This window comes from Fusarium flagelliforme (assembly GCF_020744385.1).
Source record: "Fusarium flagelliforme strain FIESC 12 MPI-CAGE-AA-0113 chromosome Unknown B0J16scaffold_1, whole genome shotgun sequence".
NCBI lineage: Eukaryota > Fungi > Ascomycota > Sordariomycetes > Hypocreales > Nectriaceae > Fusarium > Fusarium flagelliforme.
This window is the reverse complement of record NW_025763503.1, coordinates 3,478,486-3,501,695: the sequence shown is the minus strand read 5'-3', so window position 1 is coordinate 3,501,695 and position 23,210 is coordinate 3,478,486. Positions and strand designations below refer to the sequence as shown.

The following is a 23,210-nucleotide window of genomic DNA, read 5'->3' as shown; positions in this document are numbered from 1 at the left end:
TACGATGTTGTTTTGAAACTGCATATGCCTAGAAAAGAAAAGCGCAAGGTTTCATGAACAAACTCCCCTGTGCCATTTTTTAAATACGGAATGACTTCTGGTATATATCCCCATTCGCTCTATGGCGCCGGAGCGGCCTTCTTCTTCTTCTTGTCCTCGACAAGTTCGATGTGGTCCTTGGGTATCTGCTTGTACTTCTCGAGTAGAAACTCCTCCAGCTCAATGCTGACATCACCCTGCACAACAATCTCGTCTCCGCCACCGGGAAGCTTTGTCACTGAAGCTCCAGTAGCAAACTTCTTGCCAAGATCCTTGGCGACCTATGATGATGCTAAGCATTGTTGTTCTCCAGCCCTGAAAGGGAGTGAAGTAGTAGACTCACCTTCTTCAGCTCCAGGTCAAACGCCTCAAGTCCTATCACGGCGGTGACAAACTTCTTCTTGTTTCGCTCAATGCGCTTGATAGTGACCGTACTCTTGGCCAGCATGTCGGCATGCTTAGCTTCGGCAGCCTCGGCCTTTGCCGTCTTCTTCTGGGCATCCTTCTCGGCTCGTTTCTGGGCTTCGACAGACAGCGATGCTGTAGCAGCTTCCAGGGCCTCTATAGGTAGCGTTGAGGGTTATCGCATGTTCTAACGCATCCAGAATCATTGGTGATTGCATACCTGGTGACCAGATACGGCTGTACAGCTCTGGTTCGTTCTTCTCAAGCCACTCCCGGCATTTCTTAGCTGTTCCGCCATACTCGCAGTACTACTTGGGCGATTATTCAGTTGGAATGGTTCTCTCAAGGGGGTCTCGTAAAAGGTAGGTCGTTACCTCTGGGGGTAGAGTGCAGACTGTACGTAGACGCGGTCAGATATGTTTTGATTCTCGTTTTTATATCAAAGCTTCAGAATGATAGATAACTTACCACCGCAGTAGGTGACACGACGGCTCTGAGGCTCGCCCTCGGGTTGTTCCACGTCGGCCATGGAGATGAGAAGCTTTTCGGGTATTCTTTGAACGCTATTGAAAAGGAATTGTAGTCAAAAAATCGTTTGATATGGAGATACGCGTTACGCTGGTCGATAATCGGGGATGCGAATCTATGGCGGGGTAAATTTCATGGAGGGGCACTGCACCTATCTACTGGGCTTGAGCCTTGTCCTCCAAATCGTAACCTTAGAGGCAAGGCCGGGACCATCAGCGGGGACATGACGGAGCTTCAAGCCTGAGGCAGGTTGCACTAACAATTTTGTGCTGGTGATGGTCACCCTAGACTTCAACGAAAATACGACATTTGTTCATCTACATCAGCATGAATCATTGCTTGAGTATCCCTCAAATGATAGCGATTATTTTGATCCTTTTTAGGAGTTGCTGTACGGAGTACCTGGATCAAATATTGCGGTATTGAACGAAAAGTCTAATCCTCTGTGGCTCGTATCTGGACGTCGATACTGTCTTCATATGTACCCGCATCAACTGAAAATATGTTTCAATGAGCCAAAGTCTAGACTCAAACTGGGATTCTCTTATTCTCCGAAAGAACGTACCCGAAAACGGTCCTGGAGTTTATCCGCGCTTATTCTCCAGGTTCTGCAGCATCTTGAGATTTGCCTATGCAAGACGACGTGACGAGAATGACCAACGACAGATTAGTGACGCTATCTTGGGTTACATTGGAATGATGTGCGCGCTTGCAACCTGACGGGTTAATTGCTTCTTCTAGACCCTGGACTAGAGACAAGGCCTCGTGGCGTTACTCCAGTATCGCCAACCTCCCTATTCACGACTCACGTTAATCCACAATGAACTACGTCACACTTCTCACCGATAATGTGGCCATTGCGATGTTTGATGTTTGGGCTCGGATTACCAATATCGGGCAACCTTGAGTTGTCCTCGGCGCCTTCCACATCTTTCGACGTTTGATCGATCAAACCATGGTCTCTCAAAGCGGCCGGGACCATTTCAGCATGAAGAATTAACGGCCAGTGAAGTAGTGGGTTCCAGCATACGCTTGGATATACGACATTTGGAAAGTCCGGAAACCTCCCCTTTGGGCCGGTTCTGTTGCATGACTTGTCTCAATTGAGCGACCTCATGGTCTCTGTCTTCATGCGTTCAGGCAGTGCTATCACAAAAACGATACCGCATTCGACGATGCACAGAATTGGCCAAGAGGCAGTTAGCCGCCCGAGAAACAAATGTTTTCGCTTATTGGCTCTATAGGGCCGTGAGTCGACCAATGGTCTCTCACGCTCGTTACCGTCATCACAGCTTTCGCGCGCGCAACAAGTTCTACCCCTGTCAACCGCTGTCAACCAAAAATAGAAGTCCACGATCTTACATCTTATTGGTTATTTGAACTAATTAGTTGCTCGCTAGTGGGGGTCAACCGACTTAGAGACCAGGAATCGATGCCACCTTGATGCAACCTCTTCCTCGTCTTGTCTACCGCCAACACAGACTTCACATTGCTTTCGCAGCCTTATGTGCCAGTCAGCTTCTTCAACACCATATTGGCGCTCTTAGTGCCCCCGCATGCGCCACATACCATGTCAATGGATGTCTGTCGATGCATCGGCCCACCTGAGCTATGGTACGGTGGGCGAGGTGCTACTGCAAGTGCAGTATGTGCCGCCCAACCTCAACTCGTTCTGAGCCCACTCTTCGGATAGCCGCTCCAGCGAGTGTCGATGATCCTGGACAAGACTAGTCTAGCCTACGGGCTTTAAGACTATGATAATCCCCCGGCCAGAAGCCTGGCCTCTTGTTCTACATTCTCTTCTTACCATCTTCAGCCTTCCGTGCTGTGTCACTTCGCAGATCCGCATAGAGCTTCGTTGATCGAGGCATCCTGTCGTTTTACACCACTTAATACCGACGCAGGCCGTCCCCAGTCCCTAAATACCACAACTAATTTAATCAGCCTGTTTATTGCGTCGAGCCCTCGGGCCATAGTCAGATATCGGGAATAGCTGATATAAAAACGCAATATGGCCGATACACAAAACCGATACTACCCCCTGGACTCTTCGCTGGCTCGGAAGCACAGGGGGAGACTTAATCCTATAATCGAGGAGGATAGCGACGATGGTCTGGCCCAGAATGGAGGTCGCAGGCTAAGACGAACTGGCAATACTCAACTCAAGATCGAGGCTTGGTTGACACCGATGAGCGATCACTTCCCGACACCAAGGGGAATTCATTACCTATCCGCTCCAGTTCTACCATCGTCACCCTCAGCTGACTCGGCTACTGACACTTCGCCAACAACTTCCAGCAACCCCTGGAACCGCCAGAGTGTTGCTACCGAGGCCACCGAGTTTGAGGACCTCTACGATGTAACGGATGACGAGGAAGACATGCTCAGGAGAAAGGCGTCTGCTAAGTCGAGGCAGGCCCCGACAAGGCAGCCCACTCCGCTTGTTATCCCAGCAACACGCGACAACTCTGTCGAGACGTGGTCTGCTGTGGACAACATGAAGAAGTCACTGACTTCTCCAGTTCCTCTGACTCCTTCCGTGAAACTTACTATGTCACCTGCTCAGATGGAGTTCATGCACGAACAACATGCCGCGCAAACACCAACAATGTCAGCACCTCCCTCCTTGGATGGTAGCTTGACGTCTGAGCAACTCGCAGCCATGAGCGCTCCGCCCACACCAATCATTGGCAACGAGGAATCAGCCACAGATGATGCTTGGGCCGGCGTTCAACTCCAGCCTGGTGCTCTGGCTACTCTTCACGCTCTTGCAAGCGGCGAGAACCTTCATGAACAGCCATCCCAGGTTATCGAGGTTCCTGAGCAACAGCCAACACAGCCAGCAGTTGAGATGCGACAACAACCACTGCGACTCATCACCACCTTCCACCCGCAGTCTGCTATCAACAGGGCTTTCTCTCCCAACACCAACCGCCAGTCTCTCGCCGACTTGACCAAGCTCGACATTCCCTCTCCAGGAGGCTTCTTCTCTGGCCTGTCTCCACGAACCCGCAACACATGGCACATGCCCTCCAAGTCTCCTGAGGACATGCCCCCGCCTACGTCGACCACCGCCGAGCAGTTTTACCGATGCCCCTGGAACGCGGATGCTTCTGCCCCTCCAGTTCCCAAGCGAAAGGATATCGTTGAGGACTTTTACCGCAATGTCAGGTTTACACCCGCTCCTACGGAGCCCATCGTTGAACAGGTGGTCGAGCTTAAGGAGGAGGATGATTTCTCTGATGACATGCCCACTGCTCGCCCCGTGTTTGAGCACAAAACCGCTCCTTCCACTGTCGAGTCCGCCGATGCTCCCGCTTCTCCTCAGGTCGAGGATGCCCCTACCGAGATTGTCGTCGATTACGACCCTGACTATGCTCGCAAGCAACAGAAGGAGGCCCTATCCCACTTTGACCGTACTGAGCTCTGGCTCTTGGCTCAGAGATCTTACCTTCGCGGTGTCCAGGATGACACTTCTGAGGACGATGGTGGTCTCAACACTATTACTGAGGAGGCCGAGGAGGAAGTCGGAACTTCCATGATTCAGAACGAGCTCCCTCCCCTCAAGGTTCAGCCTGAGCAGTCTATTGCTCCCCTCAAGAAGAGTGTTCGTTTTTCCAACCTTGTCTCGACATCTGACCACCCCAAGCGCCTGCCATCCATGCTCATCCGCCGCGAGTCTGCCTACTACCGAGCATTCCAAGACTACATCGTCCGCATCCAGCGCCAAGATGTCTTTGTTCACCAGCTTGCTCGCTTTGAAGCTATCCAGGCTCAGCGTGTTTCTCTCCGCGACGCTCACCGCAACCAGCTTCTCGGCAAGTATCAGCTCAGTGTCGTCCCACAATCCGCCAAGAAGCGGCTCAGCGCCAACGTTGCTCGTGGAGATGATAACATCATCGACGACCCCGAGAAGCTCCGACATGAGAAGGAGGTTGAGGCCATGAACCAGATGACCGTTGCTGCCTGGCACGTTGCCGCCATGAAGATGCTTAACGGCGGCCGTCTGATCTCTGCTCCCGTGACCAAGAGACTTGCTCGTCTTTCTCGCGCTGCCCCCAACAAGAGCGGTATTGTCCGTGAGCGCGCCAGAGTTCTTGACCTTGGTGGACAGACTACATGCGACTGGGCGTGGCACTGCGCGCTCCAGTTCCCTAACACCAAGGTTTACACCGTCACTACCAAGTCTATTCGTCAACTTTCCAACTGCAACGTCCGCGGTCCTCCCAACCATCGTCAAGTTGCCGTTGAGAAGTTCTCTCGCCTTCCCTTTGCGGACAACCAGTTCGATCTCATTTCTGCCCGAGAGCTTCACAGCATTCTCAAGCTCTTTGGTGAGAACGGCGAAGATGAGTGGGACACTTGCCTCAAGGAGTGCATGCGTGTCCTCAAGCCTGGCGGCTACCTCGACTTCTCTCTTCTTGACTCAGACATCATCAACGCTGGTCCCGTCGGATTGGCCAAGAGTGTTGAGTTTGGCTTTGCCCTTAAGACTCTGGGCTATGATCCCAACCCCACCAAGCTCTGGCTTAGCCGTCTGGCTCGTGCCGGCTTCCAAGACACCCGCCGCATCTGGATGTGTCTTCCAATGGGTGCCAGGCGAAGCATGTACAAGCCTCCCACTCCCCCCATGAAGGACAGCCCCGATGGACAGGACGTTAAGACCTGTCAGATGGACGCCATGGTTATGGGAAGCAGTGACGATATCGCGAGCGCTTGCAGCATCGCTGGCGGCTGGAACTGGGAGCGATGGCTCCTTCGCTGTGAGATGGAGAAGGTTGCTGGCGAGCTACGACTGGCCGACACCACTACTACTGGAACGGCCATGGAAGAGGCTGGCAAGTGCCTGGACGGTGTCGCCGCTGTATTCGAGGAAGGCCGAAATTGCAAGGCCGGCTTCCGAATGCTCAGTGGTTATGCTCAGAAGCCCAAGGCTGGCACTGAGACAATCAAGATTGCTCTCCGCGAGTAATCTGTGACATATAAAGTATTCGTTTTCCTTTGTCAATACGCGCTCGAAATATTTGCAATACATAGATGAAATTTGCTCTTGGAATATGGATATATATGAAAAGATATATAGGAATTAAGTATGAAGGGATGACGGGATGCGTGGATGCCGATTTCACGTATAATGGGTATCAGGTTAGGTTGCATGTGTTTGGCGAATGGGGTTTGTCCATGTTGTGTACGTACAGATACCATTGTATATAGTGCAGAACATGGTGTTCTGATGCCCCTTGACGGGACAAAGATTTCCTTTGTATGAAATATTCATTCAATTATGATGCATCCATGTTTTGGAATAGTGACTGTAACTGTGACTGTAACTGTGACTGAGTAACACGATTATCTCATGTCTTGTGTAAAGGCAAGAGGCAATTGGACGAATGGTGCTTCTTAAACGGGAAAGGTCGGGCGGGCGGGCAAAAAGAGGGGACCCACACCCGACAGCTTCAATCGCAGCTCCATGACCCATCCCATCACCATCATTGACGACTACACGGACGCCTAGGAAAAAAGCATCACCACCCACGTCGACATCCCACTTCGGTTCGATTCGTCCACGCTCGCTCCGAAAACACAAGCTTCATAATGTCGAACAACAACTGGCAAGAGGAGGCCATGCGCCGTCTTCGACAGATGCAGCAGGCCCGTGGTGGTGTTGGAGGAGGTGGCCCTCAGATGCCTCGAGCAGCCGGTGGCGCTCTCGCTGGTGGTCTTTTGCTTGCTGGTGGTGCTTTGTTCCTTTCAAACTCGCTTTTCAACGTTGATGGTGGTCACCGAGCCATCAAGTACCAGAGATTAACTGGTGTGAGCAAGGAAATCTACAACGAAGGTACGAGAACCAATATCTCGGACGATTCGGATCCGGCCTAGAGGCTGACTCGGGAAAATTATAGGAACACACATCAACATCCCTTGGTTTGAGACTCCGATCGTGTACGATGTCCGAGCGAAGCCGCGCAACGTTGCGTCCTTGACTGGTACCAAGGATTTGCAGATGGTTAACATCACCTGTCGTGTGCTTTCCCGCCCTCAGATCGATGCTCTTCCCCAAATCTACCGAACACTAGGCACCGATTACGACGAGCGTGTTTTGCCCTCTATCGTCAACGAGGTTCTCAAGAGCGTTGTTGCCCAGTTCAATGCCAGTCAGCTCATTACACAGCGTGAGAACGTTGCTAGACTGGTGCGAGAGAACCTTTCTCGCCGAGCTGCCCGATTCAACATTCTTCTCGATGATGTCTCTCTGACTGTATGTACAAATCTTGCAAGTTTACTATGTATATTGGACTAACATGCGATAGCACCTTGCCTTCTCTCCCGAGTTCACAGCCGCCGTTGAGGCCAAGCAGGTTGCCCAGCAAGAGGCCCAGCGAGCAGCCTTCGTCGTCGACAAGGCACGACAAGAGAAGCAGGCCATGGTTGTCAGGGCACAGGGTGAGGCTCGCTCTGCTGAGCTGATTGGTGAGGCTATCAAGAAGAACAAGGCCTACCTTGAGCTCAAGAAGATCGAGAACGCTCGATTGATCGCTTCTCAGCTCCAGGAGGCTGGCGCCAAGAACAGGCTGATGCTTGATTCTGAGGGTCTGGGTCTTAATGTTTTCGAGAATGGCGAGAAGAACTAAGGATGTTCTGGTGAGAAATGAAGAGAGGTGTTTATGGGGTTTAATGTAACTCTCCACTGTATGTCTACCTACCGAAAGGGTTGTACTATTATGAATAATGAGGTAGTGAAAGAAAACTGCCTATTCTGCTCTGTTGCAAACGACATTGATTGGAACGCTCAACTTGTAAACCTTTAATGAAAAACTGTTTGTAGCGCAATGTATTTATGCGAGCCAACTACATGATAAAACGATTCGATAGTGTGTTGAGTTTGTCGGCAACATAAACGAATCTTTGTTGGAATCCTGCTGAAGCCTCGGATTCATCAGATGGGAAGCACTGATAACAGGCAGATGAATGTTCCTAGCGAGGCAACCGCCATTCAGTACCAGGGTCGCCCCTCCTTCCGTGAATGTTAGCCTACAACCCCACCATCGATCCGGGCTCAGTCAGCCCAACAGCGTCCAGCATTTGACTTTCCCATCAGCCTCGCATACTTGGAAGCTTCACGACTTTCCGTCTTTCTTCTTCAAAAACTCCAAAAAAGGACACCCGATAATACCAGACCCGAACGCCTTAACGCAACCGCAAATATGTTGATCAAGTACGTCACCGAAACTTCGACGTCATGTACAAACGCAGCTAACTTTGCGATTCAACAGGGTCCGAACATTGACTGGCAAGGAGATCGAGCTCGACATCGAGTCAGACTACAAGGTAATATTGGACGGGTGTTTTGCAGTTGAAGCAGAGATGTTGAAGCTTATACTGACTGCTTGTAGGTCTCCCAAATCAAGGAGAAGGTCGAGGAGAAGGAGGGTATCCCGCCTGTTCAGCAACGACTCATTCACGGCGGCAAGCAAATGTACGTCGCATTTAACAACGCGCCCGTTTCAAAGACGCACCAGTTACTAACTTATCTTGTCTAGGACCGACGACAAGACCGCCTCCGAATACAACCTCGTCGCTGGAGACACTCTGCATCTCGTCCTCGCCCTTAGAGGTGGACGATGGCTAGCATAAATAGTATCGAATTGTCATTCGAACTACCCGAGTAGACTTTATTCCCAACCCAGGGAACTCGATACAGGTTCCAGGATCATATACACTAAGGATACACAACACGCGCAATATACAACAGCTGTTGGACCGAAAGGATCATGATGTCGAGTCAGCTGTACACTGAAGATGCGCAGAATGCTGTTGCTGGGATTGAGCACTACTTAGAAGACACACACATGATGAGGATATTATAAAACAATCAAAGAGTTATCAAATTCTATAATGCCTGCCGATGCTTGCAGTTCTTTTCGCTGGCAGTGCTGTGTTTGGTGTCGTACAAGTCACCAGCAAAGATAAATCCATTTTGAGCCATCCCGTTTTATACCCAGTCTAATTCACATTGATGGACCGTATTCCTAGTCCTATTTGCAGTGTTGTACCATTTCCTGAAATCACCCGTTATAACTCGTACGCCAGTAACGCAATAAGGACAAATAGTCTCATGCCGGTAAAAACGCTCCGATACCGTCCGAAAATGCAATAGTGGAAAACAAAACAAAAAAAATGTCCCATGAAGCCTTAGGCTCTTCTTTTGGGCTTCATGAAGATATCAGTGCCCTTGCGCTTGCGTGGGTTGACAGCAGGAGGCGGTCGTGCAGCTGGTGGGGGCGAAGAGGATGGGCCAGCCTCAGGTGAAGGGGACAAAACTTCCCGCTCGGGGATAGGAGATCTTCTTTCCTGCTTGACTGGCCGCGAAGATCGAGGTTGTGAAGGTGCTGCGGCGGCTTGAGGTTTGGGGCCTTTATAACTGTTGGATAGAAGGCCTCGCTTGGCCTTGGCCGCTGGCTTGCTTGGACTAGGTGATAGCCCCTTGAGGGTAGATGATGAAGGGCGAACAGGTGCCTGTCGAGGAGGTGATGGATCGTCATCAAACAAATCGTCTCCACCGCCATCATCCGAGTCCGAGTCTGTGATGTATTGCGCTCGTTCCTCGTGAGCTTCAACTACCTCAGAAGGTGTTGGCTTTGGTGGGGGCGGCCGAACAGCGGGTTGAGACGCTCTCTGGTAGTCATTGACCATAGCGGGAGGTGCCTTTCGAATCTTTGAGATGGCATTGGATGACTGGGTCGGTCTCGACAATGAGCCATGGATGCTGGCAATTTCCTTTGTCTCCCTTCGCACCTTGCGCATTACGCTTGCGCCATTGTTTGTCTTTGTGCGACTACCCCTTGTAAACGCCAGTGTGCTGCCATTGGGGTCTCGCGCACCGAATCCCCAAGGTTTCTTTGGTCCGACTCTCCCTCCCTGCGGGAGCAGTCTCCTGTCATCAACAATCTTGGTGATGGTCTTCTCTCTATCCTTCTTGATCCCCATAAAGGCGCTCTTGAGTTTAGCCTCACTCTCGTCGAGGGCTTTCTGATGGTCTGATTTGTATTTTTCGTAGACGCGATACCATTTTGTCGCGTTCGGGGGCTTGTATGCCTTCTGCTTGAATTCCATTGGGAATTCGTGCTTGATTATCTTGAGCCATATCTCGCCGGTCTCGCCTTGGATTTGCGGGGAGTTAATCTCGATGGTACGTAGTTGTTTGGGATTATCGATCTTGAGGAGGAGAGGGCGGATGGTTTTGTAGAGGAGATAGTCGCCAACGCTGTCGAGTTCGCGGATGTTCTTGATACATGCCGTTGTGGCAATCTCCAAGAGAGACTTGGCTGGCATATTGACGTGTATGTGTAGGAGATTAGGATCAGGGGTTTGTGTTCAATTTTTCACTCGGTCCACTGATGGTATTATATATCGCGATGTTGGAAGGTCTGTCGTGGAAATTGGGGCGAAGTCGGAGCTGTCGACTATGTGACAACGGGTCAAGATGGCTTATATGAATCCAATAGTAAGGAAAAAAGGGGGTAGCCGTATATATAAGCTGGCTCAATAGCTACCGCTTGTGAATCAGTGTTACCGAGACATTGCAAAAATTAGGATGTTGAGTTAAAGAGAGCCCAGGGTTGTCAGAAGTCAAAGGGATGTTGTTAAAGAGGCTGAGCCACGACGTAGTTGTCGGGGACGTGATAGGTGAGACCTCTTTTTGGCTTTGGTATGCAGCTTGGGGAGCATGGGTCTTTGCCTTATTGGTTCAAGTGCAGAACGACTTTGGTCTAAAAAAGAAAGGGGATCTACATAAAGATGACACAAAGAAACGAAGAACCTGGGGCCTTTGAGGCGTGTTAAGTGTGGCAGTATTTTGTTTTCAGTTAGGTGTCCGCTAAAAGACAGAGAGTCATTCTGGTAGCTGGAAATAAGCAACACTGAAAGACATGACTCAACGTCCGTGCACCCTTGTTTGCAGGCTTTCTTTGTTCTTTGAAGAAGAGATGCTACCCTATATCTAGAATAATACAAACTTACTTAGCTTGCTTACAAAACAAGGTAACTGAGCATTGCAAACTTCAAGTATTTCGAGGCTTAATAAGACTATCTTACTTCTAGTTAGTGTTAGTCGGTTGCTTTCTCTTTTCTCAACTATAAGTTTCCCCATCAAATTACCTTAGCATCCATAGTTCTGCCTGTAGTCGAGTATAAAGAAAGGACCCGCTTTAGTACATTTTTAGCTCCTGCAGCCTGTAACTCCATCCATATTTACGACATTGCGCGCGCCGTCACTTTCTCGTACAAACTTGCCATCCACATCAACCAACATCATGTCCGAACCGTTTATCAAGCAAGACCCTTACATCAAACCCGACCCCGAAACCCCGGCGGAGGAAGAGGATCTATATGAAGATGCTGGCGACCTCGAATTTTACGATAAGAATGCTCCCACTTCCGAGACGCTCTACCTAGCGCGCGTTCCTCGATACATGTGGGAAGCTTGGTACAAGCTCACCGAGCGACTGGGCGATGACGACGAGATTCAGATTGGCACTCTGCGAACATGGACCGAACAAAAGCCAGACGGCAGCTCGGACGTGCGTATTCTATCCTGCGCCTGCATAAGCAAAGCAAGGCAAGGCATGATGATGGCATCATATTGACATAGAGATAGACCAAGCTGCGCATGCTTCTCTCCAACAACTGTCCCGAACACCAAGTGCTACCTCGCGAATACGACCTCGAAGTCCTAGAGCCCAATGTCAGCAACCACTTCATCTTTAGCGAAGAAGATTTGCCCGGCTTTAAGGCGCGGAGCAAGGCGCGACAAGAGGCTGCTAACGCTGGTATCCCTGCCTCGCTGCTAAGGCAGAAGCAAGCCAACAACGGAAATGGGCCAGATCGACCGACGTACGACCGCAGGAGCCGATATCAGCCCTACTACCGAAAAGCTGTTCCCAGTAAGTGCGACTGGATGCTTTGCGACCAGAGGATGAATGGCTAATTCGTTACATCAGAAAAGACGAAGATCTTTGGTAAGATTCATTATGATGTTCGCGTGGAACCTCGTGATATTAGGGAAGAAGAGCGATTGCTTCAGCAGAAGATTCTCGATGCTGAGGCAAACAAGTCCAAGCTTCAAATTATCAGTCGAAACGCAGCTTCAACCATTGTCAACCCCGGAAGTGTCAGCGCAGCCAACTGGGGTGGCAGCTTTGTCGTAAGTTTCGTTGCTTCCTTGTGTGTTTCGATTCAAGCAATACTGACTAACTTGCTAGAAAAATGCTGCAGCTACAGCCAAGCCAAAGAAGGGCGAGGTTTTCAAGGCCGCCCGTATCCCGGAGAACCAGCTTCTGGATCTTATTTTCGAGTGTTTCCGTCAGTATCAATATTGGTCTATGAAGGCACTGCGACAAAAGCTTCAGCAGCCCGACCAGTACTTGCGGCAAGTGCTTGAGAAGATTGCCGTCCTCAATAAGAGTGGTCGATTTGCCAACCACTACTGTTTGAGCGACGCTTACCGTGACAAGGGCGGCGCAGAGGCCCAAGAGGCTGCTGCCGAACCCATGGACGATGACGATGACGACGAAGAGATGGAAGATGTGCTACCAGTCTCTTAGGGTCGCGATTCCTTCACGTCCTACGAGCAACAAATAAGGAGGTAAAATTTCATCATCACAGGGAGATTTGATTACAGCATAGCTGTCGTATAATGCTACATTGGAAGGATTCAAACAAAGGATAGGGTTTTTAGAGCATGATACCCTTTAGTACCAGAGATTACAAGAAGTAGTCAATTTCAGCGAATTGTTTTTCTTAAAACCTGTCGACTTGTCTTGATAAACTGTCTATCGTTGTATTATGTCCGGCCTTTACTAGGGACCTACCTAGGTATGCAAGTAGGAAGCTTGGCCGAGCTATTATTTCCTGGTCATTGTGATCCACTCACTCTCACTCTTTACAAGAACAACTACGTAATGAACTTCCCCGCAATAACCAAGTTAACTTAACCTTAGTAGACTTTAGAGTAACCACAGGCGCTCTATAAAACGCCATTTGAATATTGAGTCAGCTGCTGGTTTGAGCGGGAAGCTACCTTCCAAGATCTTGGCTCAAATGCTTATGCTTATAGCTCTTCTCCACTTGTTGATCATCCCAGCAACTTCGCTTATAACAACAACCTCGCCTCAAGACTGCCTTCATTATTCTTCTTGTTACAAAATGCATCTGGTATTCGACTTTGACGGAACCATTACCCAACAAGACACAATTGGGGAGCTGGCCCGCTCGGCTATCGAGATACAGCGGAATAGGAACGGCCACGATCTTCAGGCTTCATGGGACCAAGTGGTTCAAGCCTATGTTGCCGATTACAGACACTACAAAGAGAACCACCCGTCACCAGAGGATACGCGGACATGCGTAGATCAAGAGTTTCACTTTTTGTCGGGAATGAAGGATGTGGAGGAGGCATCATTACAACGCATTGCCGAGTCACGCATCTTTACAGGCTTGGATGCTGAGACGCTATCACAAGCTGGAGCCGACGCCGTTACTGCTGGGAGGATAAAGATCAGAGATGGGTTCAAAGACGTCATGAGCCTTGCAGTGGACAGGAATTGGAGCGTGAGCGTTATATCGGTGAACTGGTCCCGCGCTTTTATTCGAGGCGCTTTATCTCCACATACTCTTGATATTGTGGCGAACGAACCAGCTCTGGACGGAACCATTACAGGCCCCGAGTTCTTTAGTGGACGTATGACGAATGCGCGAGAGAAGAAGGAAGCTTTGAAGCATCTCATGAAGGAGAAGGATGGGAAAGTGATTTACTTTGGGGACTCGACGACGGATATGGAGTGTTTACTTACAGGGGGAGTTGTGATATCCGATGATGAAGAGTCAACCTTGATGAAAACACTGAAGAGGATTAGAGTTAATGTTCCTCACGTTGGTGAGAAGAGTGAAGAGGACGGTAAAGTGAAATGGGCGAGGAACTTTCGGGAAGTTTTGGAGAGCGGATTATTGGATGGACAGGCATAATAGTACTGAACCTGGAAGATTCTTTGCTTCTAAAGAACATTCTAGTCTTGGGGAGAGAATTTTCTCGTTTGTTTCTAATCTAATTGACATGAATGTCGATATTGAATAATGGACGAAATGCATGAATTCGGGCACGGATGAACCTTGCGATATTGCACGCTGTTCACGCCAACGACGTGGCTAGTGCAAGAATCCATTAATAGTGAAATGAGATTCCATGTAAACAAAGAAAATGCCTCCCATCTTGTGTCTGGTTGCGCCCTGTACCAGAGAACAAGGTTTGTTCACTGTCAATGGATCTGGTTGTACATAAAGAACATAGCCCCAAGAACATTAATAGTCTGTCAACACAACAAAAGAATACTTCTTCACTGTCTTATTAGTTACTTTACTTGTTCAGATAATGATATAAGAACGACAAGATGCTTGACCGATCTCTAGACTCCGCTCTCATCCACAACAAATATCGATACAGAAGAAACCTCTACCCACGAGCATTATCAGTATCGACCCCATCAACGTCTCTATCTCTACACCGTCACTATGTGTTTATACGGCCGTGTCGTCTTTACCTGCGCCCACGAGCGCTGGGGTTTATGTGTAAAGAAGTGCCCGACCAGCGAAGCCTTTGCCGCCAAGGAGAGCGACCAAGATTGCTTTGTAAAAAACCCTCACGTGCCTACATCGCGAAGATTGCAGAAAAAGTGCAACAGATGTATCGCAATGGAAGACAAATTGGGCAAAGCTAGGAAGAGCATTGAGGATGTGAAAGAGACTATCAGAAGATTTGAGGAGAAGAGGGCAAAGATTGAAGAGAAAAAGAAGATCGAAGAGAAGAAGGTAGAAGAGAGTCAAGTTGAGCCTGTTGTTGAATTGGATCCTGGTCTCGGAGTCATTAGTGAGGAGGATGAGACTGAGGAGTCTGAGATGGGAGATTCTTCTTGGGCGAGTGGTTCATGCACATCATAAATACGAAGATACGAATCGAGATAATACCCGGTTGATGGATTTGGAGTTGGTTAGAAACATGGACTTTCGATATACCTTTATAGACTAGAATGGACACGAGTCTAATGAATAAACGAAAACATTTGATTCTATATCCAAGTAATACTTGTCTGAACTAACATGACTTATCACAGACTTCTTTTGGTGACTAACAGTTGTTATCAACATATCAAATCAATCTATACATTGGGCAGCAATTTTGTAAATCACATCACGACTCTTACCCTTTCTGGTCATCTCTGCGAGAAACAAGTCTCGTGATGTCTGTTGGTTCATGGATATCAAGGTCAATGTCACTCTACCAAAACCTGCGCCTCAGTTGAGAATCCATATTTACGCCCGAGATAAACCCAGAATGGCAGTTCGCTTATAATTGTCCAATTGATGTACATCATGTCACTGTCCTTTTCTCTTTTCCCCGGATCTAATCTAACTCAGCCACCACCGACCGCTATCCTCCGATTCCCCGTTCCGGCCGGATCCACTTCCCAGGTCCCGGAGTCCGTCTCATTCGCCGTTGGACGGATCTTGAAGCCGTGATGGAAGAACATGAGACATTCTAGAGTCGTGGAAGGAATATTAACCTTGTCTCTCAAGATCTCGTGACACTCTTTGTGCGTAGCCTAACAGCGGTATCAGGATGTCGGGCTCGTAACGAACCAGGCCCCCCGGCTAGACAAACTCTTGGCAGTCAGCTTCAGAGGATAATTCACATACATAAATAAGCTTGACCCGCCGCTGGATGATCAATGACACTTGATTGCATACAGCTGTAGAAAAAGGAGTGACCTACCGCTCGCTTACATCGTATCCCCCCACCGACACTACAGTCCTACCTTAACTTCCAATCCTTCTAGTCAAAAGACTCTCATGAATAACGAGTTCTCGACCCCGTTCAAGAGGGTCGCCGTTCTTCTCAAGTCCCGCAAGACTACGCTGTCCGTCTCGGGCGGTGGAGCACAACCGCCCTAATGGGTTTTGTACACCACGGTTTAGATCTCTTCAATTATGACCAGAAGGTCTGTTCTGAGCAAGTTCTTATCACGGGAAATGATACTCCGTCAAACATTGAGTATGATGAGTATGTCGTTTATAAACGAGATGATTCTGAGCCTGCGCCCGAACCTTCACCGGCGAGTTTGAATCATGCATGGGGACATCATGATGAGCATATCACTCATCACTTTACCCGCGATGATACCCCGGGAACTACAATCTTTGATCTAGCATTCCGCCAAGGATTCATGCTTGATCGTGAAGTCAGTATTCATCAGCAGCTACAAATGATGTTGACTAACTAGTTGAAAGGGTACTTTTCGAAAGCCAGATGACGATGAAGCACCATCAGCTGGCATGGAAGGTCGAATTCGCAGAGTGTAAGTTCTCTCTGTCATCTCATAACTACTTATCTGACTGGATATAGCATCTGTTTCAAGCGCAAGACAGGTATCTATGATGGCAACCGCGAGATTCTCAGCATGACAGTTGACGATCTCGCTGCCATGAACCTCCACCCTGCCACTCTGCAATACTCAACCCGTACCACAACAGAATCTAGATTCTGGTCCAAAGACAGGTCTCAACTGAGTAGGTTTACTTATAGTTATACAATTAGCAACTTCTAACAAAATACGTAGGCATCATTCTCGCTTTCTCAGAAATGCCAAAGACACCCTGCGACTTCCTCTCCATGACATACGACGTTCGTGACCGCGCTGCAACAATCTTGGTCCGTCAGTCCTGGGAGCCGAGACGTCACAACATGGACGATCTCGACGAGTACGATCACCGTCTCGAGTCATGCAGAACCCATTGGGCACACCCTCTCATCATGCCTGTCGTGTTACTCCAGGTACAGTTCTTGCGGTGCGAGGAAGCTGTCAGCGAGAACAACTCCAACGTAGCCCATCTGGAATACGACGTTAGCAACATTGCCGGCTTCGATAAATCAGAGTCTGGGAGACGTCTGAGCCGAACCTTCAGTAATGGAAAGGATGGTGAAAGAATTACATGGGGCCCCTCGACTATGACAAAGCTCATGAAAAGGGCGCACGAGGTTCTCAAGGATACTATCAAGCTTCTTGATACTATTCGATGGATGGAGCGAGCCATCAAGGTCTTGATTTTGGCTGGTGATGAACTCAATGAACGAATGGGGAACAGCTTGTGCTTTGGTCAGGATCTTAGCATGTTGAGTCCTAATTTCTTGGACCCATCAGGAGGACCTCCTCCAGTCAGTCCCGTTATGCCGCCTCGAGATCTCCCCAAGCTTCGGCTTCCTGAAGAGATCACGGATGGCGACTCTCTGGGACCTCATTGGCATGAGATTCGCCAGTACCTTGATGGTTTGCTTAGACTCTGTATGGGTCTCGAGACTGATAGACGTATGTCAGAGGCTAGATGCCGTGCCCAAATCGACATGGTAAGTATCACTATCTCCCTGCTGAACGGCATATGCTTACATACCACAGATCTACAGTAAGATGGCTCAGGAAGACAACATCCTCAACGCTCGAATGGCCGTATCATCCTCCCGCGACAGTTCCTCCATGAAAGCCTTAGCCGTCATAACCGCCATATTTCTCCCTGGAGAGTTTCTAGGTACACTCTTCGGCATGTCCATGTTTGACTGGCTTGGCCCAGAGGCAGAAGAAGATGCCAGCGACGATACTGAAGGACCCACGATCCCAGGAGTAAAAATCAACCGATTCGGTGAAAACTTCTGGTACTACTGGGCCACTGCCGTTCCCCTGACCATCATGATCCTCGTCTTATGGCGGGCCTGGTGGGTTAACCAGGACCGTTACTTCCGAAGACACTTGTCCCAGGAGCTCAGCGAGGAGAGATACTGGACCGCTGATGGGAAGCCTCGACAGCTGGAGCGTAGCTTTCTTTGGGACTTCTTTTATCTTTCTGCGAGGAGGGATGAGAAGCCACGTACGACAGAGGAGTTGGCTGAGCTTGAGACTGTTTCTTCCACTACGAAGGATGAATACAACGGAGGATTGCCGAGAGCTACGAGTATGAGACAGAGAGAGATTCATGAGACGCGCAGTTGGAGACTTCAAAGGGGGACTAATACAGCGGTATGATCAAAGTTTCTGCGTGTGCAATGTTAGTTTGCCAGCATAATGTAGCAGCATTTACGAATTTGTATATGGGATTTAATTAGGTTGTCCTCAGGTTCTGTACTTATTGTTCACATATCCACATATTTCCAAGACATTAACCGACCTTCTAAATCATCTTCGGACAAAACTGGTTCTCGATCAATCGTAGGAGCTTGGCGGGAGTTTGTCACGGCTGTTAGTGATAGTGCTTCCACCAGTTTGAAAGAACTTCCAGGTAGCCCTGCCACTCTTTTCTTTTCCTGTGGCAATGTGAGTAAAACATTGAATGACATAAATGCACGTGATTGTGACATCAAATGGCGGTTTCAAAGTGAACCAATTCTTACTTATGCTATGCTCAGAGAGTTACATCTGGTGTCTCATCCATTCATGGCAGAGGCTGTCCATAACTGAAAGTCGCGGGAACGGGGGGGGCATGACTGATGTCTTGTATCAGAGATAGACAGCAGAGATTTCGATGCAACCGGCCGACCCGATGGTTTCTGAATGGATAATTGTGGGCGACTGGAATGCAGATTGACAATTCGGGCGCCATTAAGGACATCGCGATGGCTTCACTAGTCTAGTGTCAGTGCCAGTGCCAGCGCCAGCCATGACTGATCTGTCATCATCGTCTCTAGCTTAGCCACAGACCCCTCTCTGAATCAGGGACAGACAGAAGAGGGGAGAAAAACTGTTTATTTCAAATCATTAACGCTTGGACGTTGTGAGAGGCAGAGTTCGTATGTTCAACGTTGATGAGTCCAGAATGAGTCTCGGCGACGCCTTTACTAACGTCTGCTTTCTGGATCATGATCTAGACCCTTGAAATTGGTTATTGCTTGGTTTCTCGGGATTGTCTTGTGTGAGTTAAAGATAGTAGTCTTGACGAGCTGTCAAAAGTGAATCATTCAAGGGAGTCGCCCTTGAGGTAGCGGGAGCGCAAGGGAAAGGACTCGGACATTAGCGGGAGCGGCGTCTTACATGCCCTGACAAAGGCTCATTGTGAGAAGTAGGGGAACAATCAATTATTTTCTCCCTTAATTGATATTAATATATAGACAATATATATAACTTGGCGATTATCCTTGAATTCAACCCTTCTTCTGTGTTCAATGTATCAGTCAGCAACCGTGAAAGTCAAACTGGGCAGGCACGACCAACGGGTTAATTCAGGGTCAATTCAGGAACAGGAACAGGCACAAGATTGGAAGGTGCAGAAATCGATTAAACGGAAGGAGGCTTACGCAGGAACAACTGTCACTTTCAGTTTTCAGCCTGTCAGGTCCCGACGCCGATCGGGGTCCTAAACTTTATACTTTCATCATCACCAACGCTACTAAGACTAAATCCACTTACACCAGGATCACCAGCATCAAGCCTACGGACTTTCTCTCCAAGCCCGAGAAAGACCCCGACTCAACTCTATTACGGCTCATTTACAATGACAATCTCATCTGAAAGAAATCACCAGTATGTTCCAGTGCCTTAAACTCCGACCGTCCCTCCCTAGTGCCATCATCCACTGGTTCCAGACACTAAGCGCATTCCTCATCAGGGTCCCAAGACATACCAATCCCACGTTTTAGAGGCTTGTGGCGCTCAATAAGCCCCCGGAACTTGGTCTTCATGTCTCATTCGGCGTCAAGACACCCTTAGTTGAGAACGGAATCCCCTTGATGGAGGGTCAGCGATGCTTTCCGTAACATGCTTGGGCGTCCTCTTCCCACCGGTACGCGTACACGATACGCTTTCGTCGACATGCTATACTCCTTCAGGGTCTCCTTCTTATCCTGAACCGACATAGCCAGAGTGGCGTGCCTTCATCATGTCCAGTGTCATAAATTTGCCTCGATTCCCGTGTCTCACCCTCTTGGCTCTCCTTCTCTTCCCATTGATCTCACCCTTGAGCCATTCCTTTTCCATCAATATCCAACCAACGTCATTCGTTCCTTACAAACCGTCTCCCTCGCTTTCATAAAGTATAGTGCTTTCTCATTCTCCGCTTCCGTCACCTGGTTTCTGTCTCACTGCCAGCCTGCCTTCAGCATCTTGTCTCAGCTTAAACTCCCTCACAAGACTGTTGGACCCCTTGAAGCATTTTCTGAACACCATCTCACTTTTTGCGAGGTGTCACTCCTTTACAATCAGCTCACTGTCAGTCGCTTATAAGAAGCGTTGATAGTTATCAATTTCTTATCGACTTGCTTTCACAACCCATCATCTAGACTCTCACAAGTTTGAGAACGATTACACCTACGGACAGGTCTCTTCTACCAAAAACTTCTACTAGAGTACTGGATATGCTCAACCAGATCTTTATCATCGCGCCCCTCTTGGTGCAAGCAGCCTTGGCTGTCCCGTCAGTGGAACCCAGACACCAGCACCTCCATGGCCACATGGAGCACTCACACGGTTCCAGGACTACCATGTCGACTGCTGTTCGCCGTCAAGCAGAAGAAACCGCCGTCGTCGCACCGCAGTTCATCCCGCCCAAGATGCCTTATGCGCTCAAGCCTCAGACCAAGGTAGCTAAGCCTACCGCTGCAGCCCAGCCAGATGACTCTCAGGATGATGTTGTACCGGGGTTCATCCCACCCAAGATGCCTTTTGTTCCAAAGACGTACCAGCAGCAAAAGTCGACCAACGAACAGGCTAGCCCTCAAAGGCTTGCCTCAGTTGCGTCTGTCAACGACAACAAGAAAACTGCAGCAAAGGATTCGAAGAACTCAAAAGACACCAAGGACAACAAGGATAACAAAAGCACCAAGGATACCAAGAACACCAAAGACACAAAGAACACAAAGACAAACACCAAAAACGCCAGTCCCCAGAAGCTTGCGGCCCAGGACAATGCAGACGATGATAAACTGCCTAGTTTCATCCCACCTAGGGCACCCTTCCGAGGCCCCAAGAAGCCCCAGCCTACTCAAGCTGTTCCTAGAGACACAGTACCCGAATTCATTCCTCCCAGGAACCCTTGGTTGCCGTCCAAGTTCAACACACGCTCAGCAAACAGTAATATTAAAGCTGCTTCTCAAGAGACTGCCATTCCTGATTCTGAGCAGAGAGCTTCTCGAGCCGATCTTCTGAAGCGTGACGAAGAAGATGAAGGCGATGTCGACTTCGAAGAAGAGGATGATGATGAGTTCAGCCCTTCGGACTTCCCCAATCTTGGCGACTCTGAGGATGAGGAGTCCGACGAGGTTGAGAACCAGGACTCTGAGAACATCCCTGCTGTCAATATGTCTGAGCACCAGGCTGAGAACGAGGAGACCGATGAGGCTCAGAACCAGGATTCAGCGAACATTCCTGTTGCCAATATGTCTGAACAGCAGCCCGAGAATGAAGAGGCGGTCAATGTCCAGGATGAAGATGACGCTAAGAACTACTTTGGTGGTGACTTCGATGATGAGGATGCCAGCAACACCCCTACTCGTCTAGAGGCCCGAGGCGTTGCAAAGCGAAACATGATTTACTTCACAAACTGGTGAGTTCTTTCGTACTTTCTGACCACTAATGGGTGCTAATAATGAAGAAACTAGGGGTACATACCGGGGTTTCCATCCCCAAAACCTCCCGGTAAAGCATGTCACGCATGTGCTCTACTCATTTGCCACTGTAAACGCCAAAGATGGAACAGTGTAAGTACTTATCGAGTACAAGAGCATCAATGAATCCCACTAAATAAATATCAGACAATCATCAGACGAGGGGGCGGACACCAAAAAACTCTATGCAGGTGATGCTGGGGGTGGTAACAACGTATATGGGTGTGTTAAGCAGCTGTATATTCTCAAGAAAAAGAACCGCAATTTGAAGGTAGCCTTGCCACTAAGACTCAGAGTTTTTGAAGTGAAAATGCTAAGACGTACGAACAGATGTTGCTTTCAATTGGCGGCTACAATGGAAGTCCAGCACTCGCCGCTGGTGTGAGCACCCAGGCTGGCCGAAGGCGCTTCATCGCTACTGCTGTCGAACTCATCACAGACTGGGGATTTGACGGTATCGATGTGGACTGGGAGTACCCGACCAATGCTCAGGAGGCTCGAAACTATGTCCTGATACTGGGTGAACTTCGAAAAGCCCTTGACAGGTACTCAGCAGACAACAAGCTCAATTATCACTTCCTGCTCACAGTTGCCTCACCAGCGGGTTCAAGCCATTACAACACCATGGATCTCAAGAACATGAACCGCTTGATTGATGCCTGGCATCTAATGGCCTATGACTATGCTGGCCCCTGGGACTCTACCACTGGTCACCAATCAAATGTTTTCTTGGACAAGAAGAACCCCCTTTCAACGAAGCTCAGCACCGATGGAACTCTCAATGCTTACATCGCTGCTGGTATACCCCCTGAAAAGATCCATATGGGCATGGCTCTTTATGGCCGTTCCTTTTCTAACACCGCTGGTCTTGGTAAATCTTACTCCGGCACTGCTGGCGACTCGGAAGGGATCTACCGTCTCAATGAACTGCCTCGTCCCGGAGCCACGACTTCCCATAGCTCTTCTCTTATGGCCAGCTGGACATATGACAGCAGCAAGAAGGAGCTTGTGACAATGGATGACCTCAAGTCAGGCCAGGCCAAGGCTGGTTATATCAACCAGCGAGGTCTTGGTGGTGCTTTCTATTGGGAAGCCAGCGGCGATAGAACCGGATCCGCAAGTGTGGTTGCTGGTGTCCATCGTACTCTTGGCAGTTTGGAGAAGAGCCAGAATCTTCTCAAATACCCCACGAGTAGATATGCCAATATTCGAAACAACATGCCCTGAAATCTTGGGGAACACTAGATGAATTTCCTTTGTAACTAATCTTGTACGGATATGTGGGATGGTCTTGGAGTTCTGGTCCAATTTTCCTTTGTTAACTTTGGTTACATTATATGTGATTGGGATATTGTCACTTGTAGATTATAGAAAAGCCCTTGTTAGATAATGATATACACTCGTTGATCGAAAACTTTTTCAAATTGAACTCGGCTTTGGGAACAGTGTTAGTAGTTTAAGTACTGAACCAAAATGTCATAATCAGTTCACTGCTTGTTGCTCTGGTAAGCAAAACTTGGGATATACCGAGGCCTGGTCTTAAAGA

At 48.9% G+C, this 23,210-nt stretch overlaps 10 protein-coding genes across 10 annotated transcripts; 8 read left to right on the top strand and 2 right to left on the bottom strand.

Moving 5' to 3' along the window:
* Nucleotides 1-28: 28 nt before the first annotated feature.
* B0J16DRAFT_20071 (translation initiation factor SUI1) lies at nt 29-1,269 on the bottom strand. Its single transcript, XM_046122961.1, has 6 exons — nt 1,233-1,269; nt 913-1,162; nt 819-838; nt 665-752; nt 383-600; nt 29-320 (listed from the first exon to the last, which is right to left on the bottom strand). The coding sequence occupies exons 2-6, from the start codon at nt 971-973 to the stop codon at nt 120-122; spliced, it is 588 nt and encodes a 195-aa protein (XP_045989099.1). The 5' UTR covers nt 974-1,162; nt 1,233-1,269; the 3' UTR covers nt 29-119.
* Nucleotides 1,270-2,732: 1,463 nt separating this feature from the next.
* Nucleotides 2,733-5,960, top strand: B0J16DRAFT_20062 (uncharacterized protein). Its single transcript, XM_046122957.1, has one exon. The coding sequence runs from the start codon at nt 2,984-2,986 to the stop codon at nt 5,942-5,944; it is 2,961 nt and encodes a 986-aa protein (XP_045989098.1). The 5' UTR covers nt 2,733-2,983; the 3' UTR covers nt 5,945-5,960.
* Nucleotides 5,961-6,371: 411 nt separating this feature from the next.
* B0J16DRAFT_366665 (band 7 family-domain-containing protein) lies at nt 6,372-7,789 on the top strand. The gene is made up of 3 exons (XM_046130098.1): nt 6,372-6,811; nt 6,876-7,231; nt 7,284-7,789. The coding sequence occupies exons 1-3, from the start codon at nt 6,568-6,570 to the stop codon at nt 7,602-7,604; spliced, it is 921 nt and encodes a 306-aa protein (XP_045989097.1). The 5' UTR covers nt 6,372-6,567; the 3' UTR covers nt 7,605-7,789.
* Nucleotides 7,790-7,898: 109 nt separating this feature from the next.
* On the top strand, nt 7,899-8,854 carry B0J16DRAFT_296448 (ubiquitin-related domain-containing protein). Its single transcript, XM_046124438.1, has 4 exons — nt 7,899-8,188; nt 8,247-8,301; nt 8,367-8,449; nt 8,514-8,854. The coding sequence occupies exons 1-4, from the start codon at nt 8,178-8,180 to the stop codon at nt 8,605-8,607; spliced, it is 243 nt and encodes an 80-aa protein (XP_045989096.1). The 5' UTR covers nt 7,899-8,177; the 3' UTR covers nt 8,608-8,854.
* B0J16DRAFT_20036 (RNA polymerase II transcription factor SIII subunit A-domain-containing protein) lies at nt 8,838-10,571 on the bottom strand. Its single transcript, XM_046122951.1, has one exon. It carries the CDS (start codon nt 10,303-10,305, stop codon nt 9,166-9,168), a length of 1,140 nt encoding a protein of 379 aa, XP_045989095.1. The 5' UTR covers nt 10,306-10,571; the 3' UTR covers nt 8,838-9,165.
* Nucleotides 10,572-11,160: 589 nt separating this feature from the next.
* B0J16DRAFT_328244 (transcription initiation factor IIF, beta subunit-domain-containing protein) lies at nt 11,161-12,777 on the top strand. Its single transcript, XM_046126211.1, has 4 exons — nt 11,161-11,552; nt 11,630-11,915; nt 11,973-12,175; nt 12,234-12,777. Exons 1-4 carry the CDS (start codon nt 11,286-11,288, stop codon nt 12,573-12,575), a joined length of 1,098 nt encoding a protein of 365 aa, XP_045989094.1. The 5' UTR covers nt 11,161-11,285; the 3' UTR covers nt 12,576-12,777.
* Nucleotides 12,778-12,933: 156 nt separating this feature from the next.
* On the top strand, nt 12,934-14,126 carry B0J16DRAFT_328243 (HAD-like domain-containing protein). Its single transcript, XM_046126210.1, has one exon. It carries the CDS (start codon nt 13,072-13,074, stop codon nt 13,993-13,995), a length of 924 nt encoding a protein of 307 aa, XP_045989093.1. The 5' UTR covers nt 12,934-13,071; the 3' UTR covers nt 13,996-14,126.
* A 63-nt stretch (nt 14,127-14,189) lies between these two features.
* B0J16DRAFT_328242 (uncharacterized protein) lies at nt 14,190-15,076 on the top strand. Its single transcript, XM_046126209.1, has one exon. It carries the CDS (start codon nt 14,539-14,541, stop codon nt 14,962-14,964), a length of 426 nt encoding a protein of 141 aa, XP_045989092.1. The 5' UTR covers nt 14,190-14,538; the 3' UTR covers nt 14,965-15,076.
* A 654-nt stretch (nt 15,077-15,730) lies between these two features.
* Nucleotides 15,731-18,255, top strand: B0J16DRAFT_20001 (uncharacterized protein). Its single transcript, XM_046122948.1, has 5 exons — nt 15,731-16,262; nt 16,312-16,379; nt 16,427-16,590; nt 16,641-17,425; nt 17,475-18,255. The coding sequence occupies exons 1-5, from the start codon at nt 15,975-15,977 to the stop codon at nt 18,093-18,095; spliced, it is 1,926 nt and encodes a 641-aa protein (XP_045989091.1). The 5' UTR covers nt 15,731-15,974; the 3' UTR covers nt 18,096-18,255.
* A 2,161-nt stretch (nt 18,256-20,416) lies between these two features.
* On the top strand, nt 20,417-23,040 carry B0J16DRAFT_391218 (glycoside hydrolase superfamily; the record flags this gene model as incomplete). The annotated part of the gene is made up of 4 exons (XM_046131924.1): nt 20,417-21,603; nt 21,659-21,757; nt 21,812-21,935; nt 21,995-23,040. The coding sequence occupies 4 exons, from the start codon at nt 20,417-20,419 to the stop codon at nt 22,889-22,891; spliced, it is 2,307 nt and encodes a 768-aa protein (XP_045989090.1). The 3' UTR covers nt 22,892-23,040.
* Between the last annotated feature and the right edge of the window lie 170 nt (nt 23,041-23,210).

Bases quoted from the DNA above. Each gene is read 5' to 3' on its own strand.
- B0J16DRAFT_20071 (XM_046122961.1), bottom strand. From the start codon at position 973: ATGGCCGACGTGGAACAACCCGAGGGCGAGCCTCAGAGCCGTCGTGTC. The intron at 601-664 runs GTATGCAATCAC...CGCTACCTATAG, and splicing joins CAGCCGTATCTGGTCACCAG to AGGCCCTGGAAGCTGCTACA. The intron at 321-382 runs GTGAGTCTACTA...GCATCATCATAG, and splicing joins TTGACCTGGAGCTGAAGAAG to GTCGCCAAGGATCTTGGCAA.
- B0J16DRAFT_20062 (XM_046122957.1), top strand. From the start codon at position 2,984: ATGGCCGATACACAAAACCGATACTACCCCCTGGACTCTTCGCTGGCT.
- B0J16DRAFT_366665 (XM_046130098.1), top strand. From the start codon at position 6,568: ATGTCGAACAACAACTGGCAAGAGGAGGCCATGCGCCGTCTTCGACAG. The intron at 6,812-6,875 runs GTACGAGAACCA...GGAAAATTATAG, and splicing joins CAAGGAAATCTACAACGAAG to GAACACACATCAACATCCCT. The intron at 7,232-7,283 runs GTATGTACAAAT...AACATGCGATAG, and splicing joins TCGATGATGTCTCTCTGACT to CACCTTGCCTTCTCTCCCGA.
- B0J16DRAFT_296448 (XM_046124438.1), top strand. The intron at 8,302-8,366 runs GTAATATTGGAC...GACTGCTTGTAG, and splicing joins ACATCGAGTCAGACTACAAG to GTCTCCCAAATCAAGGAGAA. The intron at 8,450-8,513 runs GTACGTCGCATT...TATCTTGTCTAG, and splicing joins ATTCACGGCGGCAAGCAAAT to GACCGACGACAAGACCGCCT.
- B0J16DRAFT_20036 (XM_046122951.1), bottom strand. From the start codon at position 10,305: ATGCCAGCCAAGTCTCTCTTGGAGATTGCCACAACGGCATGTATCAAG.
- B0J16DRAFT_328244 (XM_046126211.1), top strand. From the start codon at position 11,286: ATGTCCGAACCGTTTATCAAGCAAGACCCTTACATCAAACCCGACCCC. The intron at 11,916-11,972 runs GTAAGTGCGACT...TCGTTACATCAG, and splicing joins CTACCGAAAAGCTGTTCCCA to AAAAGACGAAGATCTTTGGT. The intron at 12,176-12,233 runs GTAAGTTTCGTT...CTAACTTGCTAG, and splicing joins ACTGGGGTGGCAGCTTTGTC to AAAAATGCTGCAGCTACAGC.
- B0J16DRAFT_328243 (XM_046126210.1), top strand. From the start codon at position 13,072: ATGCTTATGCTTATAGCTCTTCTCCACTTGTTGATCATCCCAGCAACT.
- B0J16DRAFT_328242 (XM_046126209.1), top strand. From the start codon at position 14,539: ATGTGTTTATACGGCCGTGTCGTCTTTACCTGCGCCCACGAGCGCTGG.
- B0J16DRAFT_20001 (XM_046122948.1), top strand. From the start codon at position 15,975: ATGGGTTTTGTACACCACGGTTTAGATCTCTTCAATTATGACCAGAAG. The intron at 16,591-16,640 runs GTAGGTTTACTT...CAAAATACGTAG, and splicing joins CAAAGACAGGTCTCAACTGA to GCATCATTCTCGCTTTCTCA. The intron at 17,426-17,474 runs GTAAGTATCACT...TACATACCACAG, and splicing joins GCCGTGCCCAAATCGACATG to ATCTACAGTAAGATGGCTCA.